The sequence below is a fragment of the Corvus cornix genome, chromosome 8, assembly GCF_000738735.6.
Source record: "Corvus cornix cornix isolate S_Up_H32 chromosome 8, ASM73873v5, whole genome shotgun sequence".
NCBI classification, from domain to species: Eukaryota; Metazoa; Chordata; class Aves; order Passeriformes; family Corvidae; genus Corvus; species Corvus cornix.
Genome location: NC_046338.1, coordinates 22,266,113 through 22,288,960, shown reverse-complemented (window position 1 = coordinate 22,288,960; position 22,848 = coordinate 22,266,113). Strand labels below are relative to the sequence as shown.

General features: G+C 39.6%; 1 protein-coding gene across 3 annotated transcripts in view; it reads left to right on the top strand.

Annotated features, from left to right (window-relative positions):
• Positions 1 to 649: 649 nt before the first annotated feature.
• Positions 650 to 22,848, top strand: part of PTPRC (protein tyrosine phosphatase receptor type C) — a 61,363-nt gene continuing 39,164 nt past the window's right edge. For all 3 annotated transcript variants that reach the window (XM_010409275.4, XM_010409272.4, XM_010409271.4), the window contains exons 1-2: positions 650 to 749; positions 835 to 952. In XM_010409275.4, coding sequence (XP_010407577.3) covers positions 886 to 952 — 67 coding nt within the window. In that variant the 5' untranslated portion in view covers positions 650 to 749; positions 835 to 885. The remainder of the gene's footprint in view (positions 750 to 834; positions 953 to 22,848) is intronic.

Below are 22,848 nucleotides of genomic sequence, written 5' to 3'. Positions count from 1 at the left end.
CATGCAGTGAGGGAAGATGTCTTTTGTGTACCTTGCATCAAGTCCATGAAAGTGACAACAATCCTCCGGCAAAATCATGGTTAAGAATGGTATTGAGTTCTCTAATTCTAAACATTATAGAAAACAGAATTAGACTGCCTCTATCCATTTGTTGTGTATTGCTGTCATACCCAGAAAGACATCCTTGTAGAAAGATTCAGAAATATATCCCACAGAATCACAAAATATTTAGGATTAGAAGGGACTCCTAGAGAACAAGTTCAACTCCATGTTGAAAGGGTTTTCATTTAATCATCAGTTACTTCACCTGAGGATGCATCTTTTTATGAAGGCCTTGTTGTCAGAACAAGTGTTTTCATGACTCGTGGTTAGGGTTTCTCTTCCTCTCAACAGAAATCTCAAGAAACATGCATAACATATAAGGGAATCAGTGAATGTGTGCAGTAGAAAAGTGCATATGAAGAGAAAAAATGACTTGGCTAAATCCAGTCCTATGAAAAGTGAAATCTTGTGTAGCTCCTAAGTACAAAGAAAGAAATAGCTGAAAATAATCTATTTTAGTTGAATTAAGGAAGCTAAGTATTACTGCAGGAACTTAAGAAAAACCCCTTTGACTTCCTGGAAACTGAAAGAAGTTTTTTTGAAGAAGTAATTGTCTCTGACATCACTGAAGTGCATTGCGAGTTTGCGAGTGGTTAGTTAGGGTTACAGAGGAAGCAACTCCTTCACAGATAAGCAGACAGTGCAATGTATGTGCCTAGTTAGTCTCCTTTTGGGTTCAAGTTTGGTGAAGAAATTCTTTGGCAGACAGATAACATTTATTTTGCTTTCCAGAGAGAGACACATGCTGTTTCATAAGGATACGCCTGATTTCCAGAAATAACCATGTTTTTGTGGCTTAAACTCTTAGCATTTGGTGTTGCATTTCTGGGACAGGATGCTTTTCTCAAAGGTAGGTCACAACTGATATTTTTTTCTCTCATTTTGATCCCTCAATATCCTCTGTAGATGTAAAACCAATGAAAAGCTTTGTAAAGTGGAGAAATATATTCTTGGTTCAGAAATTAGAATACAATTGTATGCAATGGTGTAAGAACCTAGGTCAGGAAGACTGACACATCATGTACTAGGCTAAAATGTCTTCTGCGTGGTCCTATGTGAGAGTTACACAAACCATTTAAAAAACCCCACACATTTGTAGTTGTATTTGAAAAAGAATACATTTAGGTCTCTTATGTGAACCTGTTCAATGTAGTTTTTATGTTCGGCTTCATCTCATGATGCAATACTTTGTTTTCTGTGTTTAAATCCTTCAAGAAAAAATCTTCCCATCAATGTTAGCCACTCCCTGATCACAGAATCTGCTTACAGTTCCTCAAGTTTTGATTTTTTTACTGCAGGAGGATTAGTAAAAAATTCTAGAAGTTGTAAACTAATCTCTACAATTGGTAAATTACTTATTTTGTAAAATAGACGTTATTTATTTATTTTGTAAAAATTGCCCCTTAAATAGTCTTTGGAACATTTAATTACCTCACTGCAGGTGAATTTGTTGCTTGACGTTTTTTACTTCTATGAGAGAAAGAACCCAAGAGGACAAACTTGCAAAACATGTTAGATGTGACAGATAAAGAGAGTATCAAGAAAAGCAATTAATCTCGAGGTAATACTTAATAAAAATACAAAAAAGTATCCATGTGCAGGAAAATATTTTCATCAGAAGAAAATGCAACATTTTATGCATATGTATCTTCCATCAGTTTAGCTAGTAATGTAATTTGGGATGGTTGACAGCAGACACAAAAACTTTTCTCTAGAGTAACGTTGACCCTAAAAAGTGGCTTGAAATATTTTTTCTGAAATGGCAGCGAGTTATATTCAGGGCTGAAATCTCTTTTCATTTACATTGAATTTATTCATGCTTCTACCCTCCTGTCACTATAGTAACTCCAGGTTTATACTGATGTAAGCAACAAAATGATCTGCCTTTAGTTGATAACCAGCTAAGAAGAGCGTTTGAAGCCTGAACATTAGCTCTCTTGTCCCTCAAAGTCCCTGAACAGAGACAGCACTGCATAAATCTGGTTGATAGCTGCTGGATATTATAAGAAAACAAGTGAATGCTGCACTGTAGAGGAAAAGAACAAAATCTCTTGCTTTTCCTGTCCTTTTTTTTATCTGCTGTCCTACTTTCCATTTTATAAGTCCTTCTGAGACTTCCCACTGCTACCTTTTCTTCAGAAAAGGCAGGCTACTGTCTGCTCTCTCAGCCACCTCCACAGTCAGTCAACATGTTAGCTGACAGAGAGGGCTGGAAGACCGATAAATGGGTAATAGCATTTTATTTCAAGTAATAGTTATTTTTCCCTGTTCACACACAGTAGACTAACTTGAGCCAGTTCCTCTTTACATTTACTAAACTGAAGAGCCTTAAGGAAATGATATTTTCACTCCTCTCTACTACACTTAAAGCAATTAAATCTCATGCTGTAGTATCAAGTACACAACTTCATAGACCTTGTTTTTATGATGTTTGGCACAGAGATTGCTTCTCCTGTCAGGGTGACAGAACCATTATACTCCATATTTGCTGTGCAGATTGCTCTGCCTTGTGGCCAAGGGAGACTGGGCAGTCTCCCAGGGAGGGGTTTGTTAATGGAGGAGCAGCACTTCGAAAGGGTGTTCTTGGTTCTATGGCAATCAGTTTTCAGGCACTTGATTGTAAGTGTTGGGTGGGCACTGGGACTTCTATTGTTATTACTAAAATTATTTTCCAATATATCATATTGGATACTGTTGTATCTAGTGATTTTGAAAACTTAGCAGAAGAAATTTTAAGGTTGTCTGACTTCCTCCACAAGCTCAGACATCCTATAGAACACCACTTATTTCCTGTAATCATCACGCCACTTTTAGGAGCATCAAACTACATTAAACCAAACAAAATAGAAGAACTTAGAGCCTGCACAAAGGCCTTTTCAACTCTTTAAATCCTTCAAATAAAAAGCATGAATCCAGCTAATTTTTCTGATAAGGAAAAGAGACATGTAGTAGTAACCAAACACCCCAAAAACCTGAACAATGCCCCAAAGCCCTCCCCCAAAAACCCCTAACCCAAGCCAAAAAAGTCAGAGAAACACCTTTGCTTCACTTTAGGAAAAAGAAATGCTAGCAGAACAAGCACTGTTTCCATTAGATCATTATTTCAAGTTCCCCCTTCCTTCACAAAAGTATTAGCAATCTGACAGCTTTCAAAAGCTTTCACCCACTTCTGAGCCACTTCCTTTATTTCAGGAAACTAAATAATTGCTTGCTGGTTTTGGGTGTGAATGGTTTCTTTCCAACTTAAAAGTATCAAGCTTCAGCAGGCACACTGTGCTGGTTTTGTGTGGGATAGTGTTAATTTTGGACACAGCTAGCATGGGACTCTGTTTCGGGTTTGTGCTGAAAACCGGGTTGATAATACACGGATTTCTTCTGTATCCCATACCGTTTATGTCCCATGCTGTCCAATACAACATTAACCACTACCTGACTTCCCATCCTTTGGTATAATACACAGATATTATTCCCTTAGCCTATCAACCACTGCAAAGTGTGCATAAAATGTCCACCACCTGTGCACGGAGTCCATTTAGTCCAGGACTGTGGGCTCCATGTTGTCATACTCAGGACAGGAGAGGTAGTTTGTTTCGTGGTTGTTGTGCACCAAAGCCAGCTCTGTTGGGGTTCCTGCTGTGCTTGCTCTGCTTCCTGTAAGGCTTCTCCTCCATTGGTTTGGGTGGTTCTTGTTATAGTATTTCCTATAATATGCAACTCAAATCATGGGTTACAACAATTTAAAGGTATTTCTATTACAGTCTCTTACCCACTCCCTATCAGGTTTAACAGTGCAATGAACTCATCCCCTTGCCCTTATTCCAGCTTGGATTTATCCATAGGCAGCAGGCCCTTAGGGTTGTACCTGCTCCAAGCAGAGCCTTGTCTATGAGCCAGTCTCTTCAGGGACACACCAGCTGCTGCATGGATTTATGCACAGCCATAGTTGTGCCACAGTGGCTCTGAGGGGCAGCTGTTCCAGCACGGCCCTGTCCATGGGCCTCAGTGCCCTCAGAAACAGATCCACTCCAGCACGGCCTCACCCACAGCCACCATCCCCGCAGAAAGCAAACCTGCCCCACACGGCCTCGCCCCTGGCTGCAGTCCCTGGAGGGTGTTCCTGCTCTGCTGTGGGTTTATCCATGTCCACATGATTTCACGTGCTCCAGCACAGCTTCATGAACAGCCACAGGTGCTTCAAGGTGTGCCTGCTGCAGCACCCACCTGTCCTTGGGCCATGACACCTTCAGGGGTGCACCTGCTGTGGCACTGACACAGCCACAGCCACTTCAAGATGTACCTGCTCTGCCATGGACTTATTAATGGCTAAATAAACTTCAGGATATCCTGCTCCTACGTGGACTCCTCCACAGGTTGCAGTCCCTTTGACTTCAGTTCACACTGGAGTTCCAGTGTGTCCAGTACAGCAGCACAGAAACAGCAGTGATTCCCTGGCCATGTTCCAGTCCCTGTGCATCCTCATGGCTGTCCTCAAAATGTTCCCAGGCATTGCAGAGTGAGGGGATCAGCAGCACAACAGCAGGGAAAGCAAAAAGCAGCCACTGATGAGCACTACACTAACGAACTGTAAAGCATCAAGCCCAGGGCAAGCACAGGAGTCTGCCCAAAGCAGCCAAAGAGCCACAAGGGCTGTAAATTCCATCTAACACATTCCAATCAGATCTGTTGTTATCTGAAACCCTTTGAGCCCTACATTGGGTGCCAAAGAGGGCTGCTGTGGTTTAACCCCAGCTGGTAACAGCCCCACACAGCTGCATGCTCACTGCCTCCTGGTGGGACTGGGGAGACAATTGGAAGGGTAAAAGTGAGAAAAATCAGGGGCTGAGATAAAAAACGTTTTGTAGGTAAAGAAAAACAAGGAATTAATTCACTGCTTCCCCTGGGCAGGCACGTGTTCAGACATCCCCAGGAAAGCAGGTCTCTATCACTTGTAATTGTGACTTGGGAACAAAAATGCCATCACTCTGAATGTCCCCACTTCCTCCTTCCTTCAGCTCCATATACTGAGCACGATGCCATATGGAATATCCCTTTAGGCAGGTGGGTCACCTGTCCCAACTGTGTCCTCTCCCAACTTGTTGTGCACCCACAACCTCCTCACTCAGTGGGGTGTTATGAGAAGTAGGAAAAGCCTTGACTGTGTAAGCACTGCACAGCAGTAATGAAAACATCCCAGGATTATTATTTGGATTCATCACAAATCCAAAGATAGCCCCATGATAGATAATGTGAAGAAAATTAACTCTACCCCAGCCAAAAGCAGCACATGCATGAAATCTGGCCGTGCAGTCTCCATGCCCAACAGCTGTGCAAGTTTCCAGTTGGAAGTGTTACATTTTCTTTGCAGAGAGATCAGCATAGCTCATCCTATGGCTCCAATTTTCTGTGAGAATCTTTTTCACAGATCAGTCTATCGCCTTGGAAAGAGTCTGGCCAACCTAATTTTTTAAGTAGTGGAACTTAGTAATATTGGTTTGTTTCATGAGTAGGATAAAGTACAAGGGGAATTGCTCTGGCAGGAGAATGTATATTAAGGTAGAAGAAAGCAAACGCTTTAGAGCATCACCACTGATGTTGTCCTCTTATGGATGCCCCAGTGCAGGTTCTGTTTAGGACTGTTCCTTTTTGTTATAGCGGTGCATTTGAGGATTTCTGAAATGCATACCCTAGAGTCCTGCACTCAGGGACCTCTTAATCATTTACAACAAATTGCCTGCTTTACACATTGTGCACCACCCCAGTACTTTATTCCCAATGAACTGAGGCAGGGAGTTGGTGTGCACACACGTGGCCTGCAGTTCTGCTCGCTCCCTGGGCTGGCCAGACACAAGCAACTGCTAAACTGGAAGCAGTTTAGTTTCATTATGGTGTCATACCTAAGCTACAACCCAGATACAAGTTGGTTGGAGCTCAGCAGCACTCTGGCTGAACTGCTTGGATTCTGGACTGAAATTAGATACTGATTTGGACTAAATATATGATTTTCTTTACTCATTCACCTAAACCTGTGCAAACGTAACAAGCAGATGGCTGGATGGTTGATGTGCTATCAGTATGTCTGTTGATGCAGACAGTACAAGAGACATTGGTTCTGGACTAATGGGTCTTCCTTACATAGTATGGAAAAGACATGTTCTAGTCATTTTTATTCACTCACATCAGTATGTTGATATACTAAGAGTATTTTACCAGTGTAGACCTAAAGCCGAAAATACTGCCATGCAGAGACCAGTTCTAAAGAAAGTCCAGCTCTTGGTGGCTTGGTATTTGGAACTACTTCCTTTAGTTTTAATTTAGTGAACTTATATATTTAGGTTCTGAAGAACAAATCAACAGCAAATGTGTTAGAAACACTGCAGATATAATTAAATAAGGCAGAAGAAATGGGGGGAGGAAACAGGATGAAGTGACTTTCCAAAATGTGTCGAGTGTCAGGAATCAAGCTCTGTTTTTCTGACTCCCATGACCTATCTGCAAAACTGCTTGTTGGTCTGGTAGCCTGTGTATGCATTAAACAAGCAGCAGTCTCCACACTGAAGATGCGGGTATATTGTACATATTCTGTTTTCTTTGCTGTGCAGCTGCATTGTGGTATTTAGTGTATCATGCTGAGAGTTAGGGAAGAACACCAAGTCATGGAAATGTTCTGTCCTCTGTTTAAATTCTCAATCTACTTGAAGAGTTAATATTCATAAGCATAAATCTGGTCCACTAGAAAGGCAGAAGAAATTAACCCCACAGTGACCTCTCTGCATCATGGCTTGACTTTTTGTACATAGTCAACTACCCGGTGTGGTTAGCCCAAGTATCTCTGCACCGCCCTGTGCAGGGCAGACTTGCCCTGAGTCATTCCCCCTTCTTTGGGAGGCTGTTCCTCCTCTGCTGCCAGTCCCAGGGTGAGAGCTAAAGCAGGGAGAGCGCAGCACGGGGGTGGAACCCAAGACAGCAGAGGAATGAGAAGTGCTGCAAGAAGGTGTGAAGTGCTGGGCAAGGCTTGCTAGCAAGAGTTCAGCTCTGGGCTGTGAGATCCTCTGACCGCCCAGCAGAGCACCCGTGTTACAGGAGTGCAGTGGCTTAGGCAGGGCTGGGCTGGGTGTTTGTGCCTGCTCAGAACAGATGGGCTCACTGAGCTGGCTGCTGGCACTGTCACTGCCAGCGCTGCCTGCGAGACAGCGATTGTCCCCGAGCTCTGCTGCTTTCTGCATCATCCCGAGATACCCATCGTCACACTGATTTATCTTAAATCATATGTAACTAGAAATCAAGCAATTTTTTCTTTCAGACAGACTTACGAAGTACATCCAGTGTATTTTGGAGGAAGTAGTTGACTCTCTTCAAAGCTCAGTTTAAGCCCTGAAGCACTTCTGTGGAAAAAAAAAAAAAAAAAGGTGAAAAGTTTTAAAGAGTGGCAAAACTCTGGCTTCCTCCTGTAAATATCAAGATTAAAATAACAGATAGTTACGAAAGTTGTTTATTTCCCTGCAACTTGACTGTTCTTTCAGCCTTCATGTCCTTATATATTTCCAGGCTAGCCATACACTTGCAAACAGATCTTTTTCACTGGTGTTTCAGTAACTGTTACAGCATTTTATCTATTTCGAGGCTTTTTTTCCCTTTCAAGTAAAGCAGTTTGGGGCCTTCAATGCCAGGATTTTAGAAACTAGCTGTGAGCACTTCAGTGCTAGCTTATATTATCCATAGTGTTGTATAGCTAACAGGATCCACTTCTTTTCTTTTATACCACTACTTTGCAGTACTGTTCTTGCAGTTATTCCCTCTGTGTCAGTGCCTTCTCGGCTGGCCTGCTTGCTTAGGTTTCTATTCTCTAGTTTCAAAGACTTCTCTTACAATCTGTCTGTTCTTCATTCATAATCCCACTGCCTCGCAAAGAGCTCTAGAGGTACCTTTTGTAGTGCATGAATGACTTTTTTGTTGTTTCAAAAATGTGGGCTCCATGGAGGAATATTTTTAATTGCCTTTTGAAACAGATTCTTTTCCTAACAGTAAGAGAAATAATAAAAATAGCTGTCTAATAGAGAAATGAAGCCATACAATGAAGCTTTTTGTAAAATATGTAAGGAAATAGTAGTTCATTAAATGAAGCATATATGTCCTATATGGGTTGAAAGATTTTTATACTCAGAAAAATATGTAATACAGAACCTTAGCTGAGATGTTACAAAAATATAGGGCTAGTGATGCCTTTCCAGGTAATCATATATATTGAAAACTTTGAATTGAATATCCAACATAGTATTAAGCCCTGAACTGTTTCCAGAGGCTTGTCAGTTAAGACTATGTAGGTGAAAAATAGGGTAAGATAAATGGGAAAGCCAAGTCAGGCTTCTAGAATAAGATCTAAGAGACAGAAGTCAGCTGCAGTCTAGGTTGTCTTAGAAACTTCTGGTGTGAAGTGTTGCTTTCATTTCTCCAGACCTCAGTTTCATCATCTGTCAAACTGAAGATAGTAACACTTACCTTTTGGAAAAATGTAGAGTCCTAATTCCTTAAATATTTACAGGTATGCCTGTGTCTCGCAACATGTAAACTACCAGCAATTAATGTGGTGAAACTGGCTGTACATTAAAGTATCTTGGGTAGTGTGAGCAAAGAAAGCAAAAGTATGGAGCAAATGACTTGTTCATAAATTTCTACCTTTTTCTCAGTCCCAAAGCACAGGTGTTGTCAATGGGGAGCTGATACTTTTGTGCTGAGTAAGAACGACCCATACTGTGCTTAACTTCAGCAAATCTGAAATTCTGTAAAACACGGTCACATCAACTGTAGTCTCTATTTTACCCATTATTGGGTGAAATGTGGGTGAAATAACTGAAGCTGATAAATAAGTTCTTGAGACACTAGAACAGGACCACCAGCCTTTTACTTCCTGTGTCTGTGGATGAGCTGAAGTGTGCTAAACAGATCACAGCTGCAAAGGTTTCATGTTATCCTCCACATTTAAGGGTAAATACAATAGGAAGCCTGTCTAGTAAATGAGACGTTTTTGGAGTCTCAGTGGTAGTAGTTATAAACCTAAGCACCTGCTCTAGAGAAGTGCAGGCCAAGCCGGCTTTGTCAGCATATGATTTAAAATCTTATGCTCACATAATCAAAGGAAAGATGACCAGTGCTGCTACTGCAGCAGTTTGATTAACCTCTTAAGATAGACTTTTGATGCCTAAAATGAATGCAAAATCATGTGTGTATACACCTTAAAGAAATCTTCCAGTTTTAGTGAGTTTTGGATAGAGTATCTGGAGGATGTCTTAATTCATATCACACTTTCTTGGAAAAATCTAAATGATGAAACATATATTTTTAAAATTATGTGATTTTTTTTTTTTTTTAATTTGGTCCCTGATGGCAGTAAGAAATTATTGCCCTAGGTCGTGTATACCAAGGGACGTCCTCCCAAAATACAGTGTGTGACTGTTCATGCCTGTGCAGTATGTGTGAGTGGAAGGGTAACATTTGGGATACTTCAGACTGCCTAACAAGTACAGAAAAAAAGCTTGACTTCATTTGCAGCTTCATTAATGCTTCTGTGCTCAACTGTGCTGCCTCAACAAAAGTGAAAAATCTTTCTACATCCTCCACACACCTGCAGTCTGGTGTATTAGTCTGAGGTAAGAAAGATTTGGGGGAAAGATGTGAAAGAGCAGAAAGAAATATGTAGCATTTCTGATTTTGCTGTCTTTGGTAATAAAATGACTTAGAAATAAATGTTTCTGAGAGACATCCAATACTCTTGCTCTTAGAAAAAAAATGTAGGAATAATAACAGCTTAAGCCAGTGACAGCTTCCTATCTACAGTTTAGAATAGGTTTACAGTGGAATGGTGCTGAATATGAGGGAGGCAGCTCAAGGAAATGAATGTGAAATATATAGAGAGTTATTTAACCTTGACGGTAACAGTAACGGATCAAGGTTTTATAACACTCAGACATGAAACTTTCATAAAATCCAGTGTTGCTTGGCCTGCCAAATTTAGCATTTTATACTTTTCTGCAGACTGGTTGGTTTGGCCATGAGGATTTTGAAGTGATAAAGTAGTTAAGTTTTAATATGTAGTAAAACATTATTTATAGAGGTATACGGTTATGGAACTCACCTACAGATGCCTTTTGAATCAACACAGAATGCATTAAATTAATTAGAAATCATAGAACAGTTCAGGAGAAAAGGTCACACAAAAATTGCAAGATATATGGATCAATTATTCCAAAAGTTAATAAAAAAACAACAGCTGTGTTTGTCTTCCTGGTGCAATTAATGCTGGGCTCAATAGCCTGCTAAGATGCAGTTGTGCACTGTCCTGAATAAATAGAAAAAATTTTGGTGCAGTAGCTGGTTAAAGATTTTGTGTTAACATTGGAAAGAAAACCATTTACAATGTGGATGTCAACAAGTGTGTCGTCATTGCAGGAGGATGCCTTAAATGGCAAGGGAAGGACTGCTTGCACAGCTTCTAAAAACCACACTCCTCACCAAGCAAGGAAGACATTTTCATAACAAAATGCATGCCAGAAATGCCGTTTTTAGCTGCTCTCTCTGCAGCTGATGCTCTCTGTTTCTCTTCACAATAGAATTGCTGCTCACCTGAGTCTCACCTCAGTGGTGATGTCAGTGGAAAGTTTGAAAAAGCTTTCAGGTATCTTACAGAATTTATTTTTCCTTTCTGGTTTTGTTGGTTTGGGATTTTTTCTGTTTTGGTTCTTTTTTTTTTCCCCTCCCCTTTAAACCTACTGGGGGTCTTCAAACTCCAAGATCTGATTTCCTGTTAGTTGCCCTGACAAAGCTGTTTGGAGGAGATATCCCTGGCTTTGACTGTAAGCTCCAAAACATTTGGGAACTGTTTTTACATAGAAATGAAAAGAAAATGGTCAGATTTTCAGAGGACTTTCATGTGTTGGTCACTGAGACAATGTGAAAAACTGTAGTGTGCAGCTGCAAGTTAATATTTTCTGAAACTTTTCCTGAAGTTGTGAATACTAAATACCTGAAAAGTCAGGAAGGAGCTGCTCCTCTGTTTGGATGTGACCGTCTTACTTCTGTGTTTGTAGAAGGGTTATTTGCTGTAGCTGTGGTCAATCATTCTTGCTGGGCCAGGTGCTGGACAAATGTAGGATGAAGTATGGTCTTGTCCTCAAAGGATTTCTGATCTGATTTTGGACAGTGTGGATATTTCTTAAAAGGAAATGCTCTAGAGGTGAGAGAAACACTGACAATGGAAAAAGTGATAGCAGCATATGTGGCCAGCCAGAGAAATTGCGTAATCCTGTGTGCTATTTATTTCCTTTTCTGAGAAAGGGACATACAACTCCTTATTCAAAGCAACGTGCAATAAATTATTCCCGGGATTCAAATTAAACTCTCCTACAGGAGTCCAAGTATTGCAGGTATCATCACATTGTACTCTTACAACTTTTATACATGTCAACAACTAGTGCAAGTAATCCTGGAAGGTAACTCCTAATGATAAAACTACTGTGGGTAAAAACTTACCGTGCTCCAAAGCTCCTCTCTTGCTATATGGAAACAATAAAAATCAGGTCACATCCAAAGGCACTATATTTATTTGCAATTATTATTTTCTCCAGCTGTTTAATCCTTTCATTAACATATTGGATTCTCCCACCAGTGAGTGAAATACAGTAAACAAATAACAGAATGTGTAGATGATGTGTTACAAACATCCACACACATTTACTCTCTTGTATGGGAGAGCATGTAATCCCACCCTCCTGATTCTCAGTTCTTGTAGCTGTTCCTCTGCCTGCAGGAGATGAGCTAACATGAACAGCATCTGGATTTGGAAGAGAGGGACCACATTCTGTTCAGTACAGTGCAAAAAAATTTTAGGTTGCCCTCAACATTCTCATATCTCAGTGGCCATAAATAGTAATAACAATAATAAATTAATTTTGACATGTAATTGACCTATCTGATTTATTTAGACTGAAAAGAAAAAATCACATTTCCTGAATATCACATGGTGAACTCTGTAGATAAAAGCTCTGGAGATTGCCTGCAATAATTCAAGTGTGATCTGGATCCATAATACAGTACAGAATATTTTTTTAAATATTTACTGAACATTTCAGAGGGTTGAGGGGTTTTGGTTTTGTTTTGTTGGTTTTTGTGGAATTGATGGTTTTTAATTTGCTGTGCTGGATTTCAGGGTCATAAGGACTTTTGGGTTCTAGATGGCTGCAAGCTTGAGTGAAAAGGTTTTGTTGTGAAATGCTAAGGGTTTGGAATGGCTATTTGCAAATGCAGTAGCTGGTCATAAGATACAGCTTTAAGCAGAGCCTTGAATGGAACTGTATTTTGTAATGTGTGTATAATAACTGTTTATTAATATCATCTTTCTGTAAAATCTGAGCTCTGCCTGTCCTGGCAGCCTTTCCTTGAGATAATGAGTAGCCATAGGGGGGAGGAAGCAGGTACAGTAACACTAAACACTTTTTAAAAATCACTTTAAATCTCTAAGGTAGTCTTTGAAGAGCACTGCAGATACTGATAGAGTGGTAAGTCTGATGTATGGCTGATACCAGATCTTTGCAGTGGTGGTGGATGCAATCAGCATCTTCACTGAAAGAAGTTCTTCAGAACTTCAGAAAGAGGTTTTTCCTCTACTTGATTCTCTTTTCTGTGAAGAGGATGAAAATCCATTCAATGTGTTACACCTATGTTGCTCAGTGTACAGTTCAGGCCATATTTACAGAATTGCTATTGAAAACTTTCTACAGCTAGAAATGTTAGTTTCTTTTTGAGCTTTTTGATGCTGCTGCTTATCTTCTCTAGGCTAAGTGCTATGCACATATAGAGTCTCATATTTGTGATGACAAAATGGCCCAAAGAGAAGATCAGTCTATTAATTGGAAAGATTAATCTCGACAAGCACCCTACTCTTTAAAGCACCTCTTGCTTCAGTTAATCTGCAGTTTTGAAAGGTTACCACCTCTGTGAATCAGATTGGTATAATTAAGAACCTGTTAAATGCAGACCAATTATTAATGATTTCTGCATGTAAAATTTAGTATGAGTAGATTTTGTAACATCATACAAGAATTCTGTGGTGAGTACTGGAATGTAATCCTGTTACCTAAACCTCCGTTTTACTACCTAGCTGTGGGATCTCTGTTTTCTCATGGTTCTCTGCCTCCCTAATTCCATGGCTCATGCACAGAATGAGCTCTGCAGGTGAAAGGTATCCTCACCACATGCTCTGGAGCTGTGTTCTATGCTGGACCAAACCAGAAGTCTGCAATCAAAGAATGAAACATCTCTGTGAATATTTGTCTGTGTTAGGAAAGGAAAAGAACTAGGGCTTTGCAGTGGCAGTGCAAATGGTATTTGCCAGCTCTTGAATAATTGCCTTTGCTCCCTGGACAATGACTTTTGGAACAACTTGTGTATGTGTGATTTTATTATAAAAAGTCATTGTACATGGTACATGCTGTGACTTTCCAGGCTGTAATTCTGTGCTGAAGTTCTTCTGCCAGTTCATCTCTTTGCAGAAGCTTAGTGCCAAAGCTACCACATCCCCTGTACCTCTTGACCAAGGGCATCCCATTGGTAACTGTCTTTCCTACTTACTTCTGAGGATGACAATTGTTTCTGTTGTCTTTATGACCATGAAAATGACTTGTATCATGTTGGTGCTATCATTATTTTTGTATTTTCAATATTACTGTCAAAATGAACGTTGCATTTGTTGATGTTATTTATTTGCAAAGCCCTTGCAAAAGACTTAAAATGTTCCTTTATGAGACCTTCCTGATTCTTGCACAAAGGACTGAAATATCTTAAAGTAGCTGCCACATTAAAGGTAAATCACATGAATATTAAGAATATTTTTAACAATCTTCTAGATTGTTAAAATACTAGATCTGTATTTCTACAGGAAATGTAGAATTACAGTTTTCAGAATGTTTTAAGTTTCAGTTTGGACAAAGGGCAGTATAATTCCCATTTAATGGAGCATAGAATTGAGATGGAAGTAGGAAAAACATCTTCTGAAAAATCACTGCACTGTCTCTGTTTTGAGCTGTAGGCTTTATTTTTATTTTATTTTTTTGGACAGTGTATGTTGGTAGGAAACATATTGCAAAATATTGTGTAGGAATATTTAATATTTTTGCCCAAGTATAAGAAAAGTTTGAAGAAAGAAAACTGATTTGTTGACTATTTCAGGTCTTTCTAAGATGTCAAGTAAATTTTGTGTTACTGGCGTAATGCCAAGATAAGAATTTAATAGTAAAAGAAAATATTTTAGTTTCTTTGAGTCATGTTAGGATCCCTGCAGCACAAACTGATTTCAGTCAAGTGTCTTTGTATTCTTTGCTGAGGAATATGACAGATTTTTTTTTTTTTTTAGTGAACATTTTGAGGATCACTTAAGATCCTAAATCCCTTATCTGTTTTGGAAATTGTGACCTTTGTAATGGCTTAAAATGAATGTGCTGACTTATTGATCACTTGTAGGGGCAACTGCAGTCCTGATGCTAAAACAAATGGCATGGTTTTCCTTCCCAGTAAATCATGGGGTTTCTTTCTCATTAAAGGAGTAAATTAGTACTGCAGGCACAATCACAGGTCTAAAGAGGATGAAAACCTGCTGGCTTATCTCCAGTATTTCTTCAGTGATAGCATTCCCCCCACCTCTTTTCTCTACTCTTTTTTGTCTTTTTTCTTTTCTAGAACTAGTGCTCAGTGTCCCATGCTCATACTTTCTTATAGCTGCCAGAACTAGTGCAGAAGTCTAGTTAGCCCTTACTGACTGATTTGCTGCTCAGCCTCTTGTCTCCTGCCACCAACTCCAAAGCCAGGGAAGAGCTGACTGGGGGGACACAGTGGAACAAGCTGCCCAATCTGCTACGATTGTAATTCTGAGCATGCTTGGAAACAGTCATGGAAATAATGCACTTCATTTTCTTAGTGATTATATCTGATCCATTTTGAGGGAAAAGCACTAACACTCTTGAACTGATTCATCAAGATAGGTAGCATCTTCATCTCTAGATGAGTATGGAAAATTACCTGACCTTTGATGGATATTTTGATAAAAGCAGACACACAGACCTAGGCACAGTTTCCAGGAAGTGTAGGCAGAATACTGCCATTCTTCCAGTCTAAGAAAGAGTATAGGCAATTCTTACAGGTGTGGGGGAGGAATTCTGCTCGGAGAAATTATTGTAGTGTCTCTTCAGAAGATTCTTACCTGGAGAAGCTTTCAAACTATGTGAGAGTTTTGCCAAGACAAAATAGCTTGACTTTAAAATCAATGTTAATAAGGTCTTACTGTTTTACTTCTTTAAATCTGTTCTATTGGGAAAGCAGAGTTATTCACTAGTTGAAACTTGGTCAAATTCAATGGGATTTCTTATAGTGAAACTAAACTACATCATTATCAGACCAGACACACAAGGCTTGATCTCTTGGCCACCCCATAGACATCATTCAGGATTCACAAACCATGAATGGGCTGCCAGTTTTTACAGTGTGGGGGTTTAGTATGCAAGTAGAAACACAAGATTCTTCTAAAGGATTTAGAATAGACTCCTGCTTTCAGGAATGTACCTGAACCTTGATTATTTCACACACATATCAGGGGGTTTGAGTGAAAAATAATGTTAGTGACGGTCACTTTCATATTTTAGGTGAGACAAAGAAATGTGATTTCCTTAAAAGACCTATAAACCATTTTTTAAATGACAGTATTACCTTGCAAAATATTTGTTTCATTAGAGGGAAAAGTTTGCAGAAACCAGACCAAAATTTGTTTTAGTAAGTGCTGCTAAACATTACTTATCAAAGGAAATGCAAAAGAAAAGAGCCTTGGGACACCTGTTCATCATATCAAATTGTCACCTCATAGAGCTGATATAAAATATGTCTACTTCATAAATGGACTTCAGTGCACCTTCATAAATATCTTACTGTTCCACAGAGATCAGAACACTTCAGCAAACAAAAGTTATTATTTCTGTGTTAAATGGAAACATTCAGATAGCTGACTTCTGAAAGGTCACTTGGAAAGCTGCTAAACAAAAAGAAATACTCAACCTTTTGGTGAGTAAGAAGCAAAAAAAAAAAGATCAGAAATTAAGACTAAACAAGGAGCATTTTTTAATCCAAACATTGAAGTTGATTGGTTGTGACTGTAATTTCGTAAAGGAAGTCACATACTTTGTAGCAAACTGAAGCAAAAAGCCATATTGAACAACCCAAACCAAGAGTCTAACACTGCTTATTGTATGAAATGAACCATTAATTTAATGAACACTGTTGGTCAATCAGCAGCATGGTAGGAGGCCTGGAAATCACATCAGACGGTTGCAGAAATCCTGGGCTAACCTTCTTCATAAAGTACTTGTCATCCAAGCAAAGGGTGGACACAAGAACTCAATACGATATTTAGCAAAGACTACTGCAGGAGGACTTGATGGCATTAATCCTTCTTCCTGGGAGAGAATTCCTGTCAGAAATTTTTCCACAGAAAATTTCTACCTAATTCCAATCAGAGGTATCAAATTGAGCACAAGTAAAAGGGTCGCTTGGATGCTTGGATCAGGTCAGAGTGTCGTGTTTTTTAATGAACATGAGCAAGAGTAAATCAAGAGCAGAGAAACAACAATAATGTCCCAGTAATTTTGTAGCAGGGCTCAGTATGTTTAGGAGCTGCATTTATTTTGTGATCTGGAATTATTGTGGCACTGCAGGAGGCAAATGCAAATGAGAATTAACATGATCAGAGTGATGATAGGTCTTAGTCAGGCAGCTTGTTATAGAAGTTACCATCTACCTTGTAAAATAAATCCAACCCCCAAATCAAAACAGCTCAGCTGTGCTGGTGATGCAGAGACCTGACCCAGGACTTAAGTCAGTGACACATTTCTTTGAGTCCTCTTTCAATCTATGGGACTATAAGAGCCTTTCCACTGGAGGTGGAAGCTGTTGCAGAATGTGTTGCAGTGTTGGTGTATTCATAGAGGAAGATGTAAAGTCTCTCTACAGGAAATGTGATCATTAGGGAAATGATCTGTTGCAAAATTCATTGTGATGCCACATTTCAGAACAAAAAGTGCTTCAAAGCTTTTAGCTCAAAAACAAGCTCAAATCCAAAATCCCCATGAGTTCTTGTCATACAGAGACAGGAGATTTCACTCATAATAATGCTGGGAATGGCTGACAGTATGTGATGCTGAGTTTTTGAACTGTTAGCTGTTTCTTGACCACAGATTCCATCTAGATGCTTCACAATGTAGTTGCTGGAGGAGAAACCAGTTTGATTGCAAATAGATCCTGGCTTGGTCTCTCTGCTCATTATCTTTATGGTACACTTGCTTTATGTATTTCTGCTATTGTTTTAATATCCAAAATTCTTTCTGAATTTCAGCTCTTTGATGATTCTTTGCTAAAAATAATTAGATTTAATATTGTTTTAGTGTCCAGTGCTTGCAATCTTACTGGTGAGTGTTTGAATATTGCTGTCAATGGATTTAGTAATGTAATGACCAAATTGGCAAGCACCAGCCCAGCTCATGCCTTCTTCATAGGTGAAGCCTTTCTGTGAGGAAGGTAGAGGAAATCAAAAAGACTTCTTAGTTTCTCAACTCAGATTGGAGTTGTCTGCATGCTACAGAAACAAAAATGAGGTTTAAACATCATAGCAGGCAGGTTTTCTAGATCTGGGAGATTCAAAGGATTCTCTGGGGATGCAGGGGTTGTTCATCTTCTGCAAAAATAAATTCTGACCACCTTCTTGCTTACAAAGGCCAGAGGCATCTCAAGGACACTTCCAGGTACATTGCACTAGCTTTGTACCATCAGTAGATTAATAATTAAACAGAATTAATTTTCTGTATTTCTTTTCACTGGCATTTATGATCTGTCAGAGCAACTTTATTAAAATCAACTGTTTTTATGCTGTTTTCTAATACTTGTAATTTTGTTAAGCAGACAGAATTACTTGTTGGGGTTTTTTTAAAATTTAAATTAGAGAAATTGTATTAATAGGAAACTATTTTAAAACCTTAATAATGCAAACTATTAAATAAAAAAATCCATAAAAATTATAAAGTGGAAGAGAAATATGGTGTGATGTGCCCAGGTGTAAACATCTTTGCCTGGCTGTCGGCCCTCTGGCTGTCCAGGAAGTCACCCCTGACTCACATTGCTGCTTCCATCCCTCCTGCACCTTTAGACTTCCTTCATGTAGAGCCAGTGTGGCAGATGGAAGTGCTTCCTCTTTGGTGTCAGGTGCTTGATCTGGACCTGCAATCTTGGAAACATTTTCAGGTTTGTTGGTATAGTGATATTCATCGATTTCTACTGATGCATGAAGGATGGAGCCTGAGGCCATTTGGATGTCTCTCTTCATGTTAGGCAGTGTGTTATTTTTCCAGTGATTGATTTGCTCTTGCTGTAGTAATTCACCACTTTTTACCTAAATACAAACTTGGTTTAATGTCATGTTTTAATTGATACTTTTTCACAGAGAATTTATTCTACTTTAAGAAAAGCACAGGTAACAATATGCAGATGCAGTGATGGTTTTAACGGTCTGAAAAACCCTTCTCCATTCCCAGTGCTTGGGAGTGAACACTAATTGAGTTTGCATTCTTCTTTGTGAGGACAAGGCACATGTGTACACATTTGTAGAATCCCATTGCAAATACCATTAAGTTAAACTGGAAATTGGGCATATAAAGAACAGAGTTAATTCACTCAGCTGTATCAAGCTCCCAGCCTACCTAACCAAAGGACTCCTTGCACAGTGTAAGGAAGTGGCAGAGATATACCATGAAGAGCTTCATGGTATATCTCTGCCACTGCCTTATCTCATAAATATCTCATTTGGAGTTAGTATTGTAAAAATATATGCACACTTGTATTAAAAAGTGAGAGATGTTAGTAGGCTACATAAATGTAGTGTATTGCAAATATATATGCTATCTTCTGGGTATAATTTAAACAGTAAAAGTTACATCTCCTTTGAAATCCCCAGTGCTATTTCTGCAGAATATGAGCTCTAGTCTTCTCTGGGAGGACAAGTGTTAAAAGTTAGCCCTGGGAGAAAGGATTTTAGATTGTATGGAAAGAAAGTATACAAATATAAACTGAAATCCTAGAACCTGTAAGGAAATTATGACAACACACTGCTCCAGTGTGTGCCTCAGCCTAAATGGAGAGGGAGCAGTAAAGCCAGAGAAAACAATTACAGCTGGGTTATGAGTGTTTGTGTAGGTACTAGTGGTGTTCTTCTGAAGATGAAAATCCATCTAAAGCGATGCTATCTAAAGATAATATCAACTACTCTAGGTAAAATTCGAAGTAATTATTACCAAAAGGAAGACATTAATTCAGGAAATCACATAAGCCACAATAAATTAACAAATTACTCCAATGTATGAGAAAAGCTGTGAATAACTCGATGGGTCTGCTAGATTTTTAAAAAGTAATGGAAGCAATAAAACAGAGGACTAAAGTGCCTTTTTACAAAGTTTTCATGCAGTCAGCCCCAGAGAGATTCCTGTTCAGTGCTGGAAAGTATGACAACAGTAGAAAGCAGGGTTGGCTACAATCTGTTAGTGGTGTGGGGAGGGGGCCCAGCAGTTTAACAGCACGAGGTGTTTGCTTCTGGGTGCACTGGGAAAGAGCAGAAATGGGACATGGCACTTTTTTTTCTTTTTAATTAATGCTAGATTTTCTTTTATGAAAGAAAAGCTTATGAATAGACTTATGAGAAAAAGCTTGTGGATGTTGTCTTTAGGAAGTAAGTTTCAGAGCTGAATGTTGTGGAATTCACCCAACATTTCTTGAAGGACTTATGAATATGAAATTCCAATAAGAATAAAAATCAGATGCCTGAGCATCAGCTGCTATGGTAGAGGTAGCCAGGGGATCATCATTTAATGGTAGCTCTTTGGAATTTAGATCAATGAGACTTCAATAGTAAAAGAATACTTGAAACAGTAATAGCAGAAGGATAAAAGAAAAAAGTGCTTTGGATGTTTGTACTGGGCAGCTTGGATCATCCTAGATCAGGACAGTCTCTGGATATTCTGTGCAATGCTCATAGAAGGTAAATTACAGTCTTTTTTCTTAGATATTTGCTGTCTCATAGTGTACCATGAGGTTTGGGTCATTGTGGTGGTTGCCTGTGTAGTGCTTTGTAGCTAAAAAGCACGCTAAAAATGAAAAAAATGAGTCATTAGGGCATCTACACTTTCTGGTTCTTTAGTTTTGCAAAATTCTGTGCCTTCAAATAATGTAGGCTGAAGTGTTGGTACTTCTGTATGTTGCTGCCATTCCCCTTACCTCAGTTAGGAGTTTACTCATTTGTGGGTTGACAGGCAGCCTTGCCTGGGAATGGGAAGGTACTTGCTTTCAGTGCAAGCTGAGAGCTGCTTTGCTAAGTACAGCCCAGTGCTCTGCTACATGGAGATAAAATTAAGGCACCCACATCCTGTCACACCATTTAGTTCTTGCAGGCTGCCATTTACCAGGAAATTGAAAGAAGTCCATTAGCTCCAAAAACTGTTAAAAAGCAGCAGTTTAAAAAGTTATGCCTGATTTGCCTTATACTCTTCACAGTTGAAAGCACACCTTGTGAGCTTAACCTGCTGCTTGTGCAACTCTTCCTGGTGGTGGCAGAGGAGGAGCAAAACCTGCTCTGGCTTCTTCTCTGCCATATTAGGTTTGCAGGTGAACAGGAGTAAATTCACATAACTGGTAACTAATGCAACTCTTCTTGTACATCTGTAATCATTATTTGCTGCCAGTTCCTGTGTCCATTCTTACCCTTGTACAAAAGATGTTGAATATGCAGCTGTTGAAATTCAGCTGTGTTTTAGTCTTGAAATACATATACATTTCAGATGAAGTTATAGACTAGGGAAATGGACATTCTCCTTTTATTATTTTGTAATGTTAGCAACTTAAATTTTATTTACCTTTAGCAATAAATTATTAAGTGGGGCTGACTGGATCTATTTTGGAAATGTTATTATCTGAAAAGAAATATAAATCTTAATTAAGGTTCTTAGTTTACCAGAAGTCAAACCATATTATCCCAGTGAAAACTGCTCAAGACTAGAAAGATAAACAGTGCCATGGTTATACATCACAGGCTTGCTGGGCAAACAAATTTAATACTATCTCTGTAGAAGACTGAACTAATCCTTGTGATCTTATCACCTCTGAATTTCAGAATTTCTGATCAAGTTGTCAGAGAGACAGCAAACTGTAAAGGCATCCTAAAAGGCAATCTAGGTGGCAAGTCTGAAACAGCTCTAAGTTCCTAGTGAAACTCTGGTGTAAGAACATGTCAGTGTTTAGGCTATGGAGGCTGAACACATCTTGCAGATGGGGATATTTGTGCTGTGGAGGCATCATCAGAGCTGTGGGCCAGTTTCCTGGAGTGTGACATAAGCAGATGCATGATGATAAGATAATGAGGAGCCAGGCAGGTGGGGACCAGCCCCTTGAACGTGGGACCATTGCAGCTTAGAGGTTGGCTGATGAAAGGGCATCGAATCAGGAACTCCAAAACATTGGCTGGTAGGAAGGGCAGAAGGCAAAAAAAAAAGGGAAAAAAGCAGCCAATCACATATGGCTTTTGCAATTTTAAGCTGCACAACAGAGTAGCATTGTTGGGTGGATGTGCAGAAGGCAGTGGAGCCCTGCAGGACCTTCCCAACCCCTTCTCTGAGCGCATTTATGTGTCAGCCGTGCTTCATAAGCTGTTGTCAGTGTCAGCATTAATGCAGGGCCTAGGAAGGAACAGAGGCAGACATTTTGCCAAACTTACTACTACAGACCAAACACATTTAACAAGACTTTAATCTACTTTTAAGTGTTAAAATAATTCTTCTGCCCCTTCCTACTGAGGTGGTGGATTGCAGTGGGTTTCTACTGTATGTAATGTCTCTATATCTCTGCCAAACCAAAACTTTGAGCTGACTAATGGGTAAACACCAGCATTGACTCTCAGCCTTGTCCCCTAAGGTCTGATGGCAGAAACAAGATAATGGGAACCCTCCCATTGTTAAGCCACTCAAATCTAACCTGAAGTTGATTTAAACTGAAATGGGAGTTAGACCATGTGGCTGACTAACTGTGGTGACTCATAGCCAAAAAGGATGCGATTACACGGTACAGCAAAGCCAGGCAGAGAGGCCCCTGAACAAGCAGTAACACAACTACTGGAGGAAGCAGGACTTTTACAACCACATTCAGGAGTGTAGTGCCAAAGCTCATTAACATTGATGAGGTAGAAGATTACTTTCATTAGCAGCTGCCAGTAACTTAAAACTGAAAGACAAAACAAGCTTGGCAGTTAAGCCATTTTAGCAGTGTGTACCTTTGCACAAGTAAAAACACTTGCACTCCTGGCTGGAGAGCCAACGCTCTGGCAAGAGGCCCATATTCCTCATGTAATGTAGACCAAAGCCATGGTCAAATAGATTACAGTGGTTCTGATTTGAGAAGTTCCTCATGATACCAAGTGCAATGGGATGCCACTGAGCCAACAGCCACTTGTCGCTGCAGAGCCAGCTCCTCTGCTACTGCCAGTTTCCCAATCACCCATGATGGGGGATTGAGCAGGGGAATCTCAGCTCAGTGCAGGAGATGCTGTGGACCTCAGTGCCATTTCTTGCATTCTTTGGAGAATTCTTTTAAAAAGTTCCGTTTCCCTTCATCAGAGAATCCTGTTCC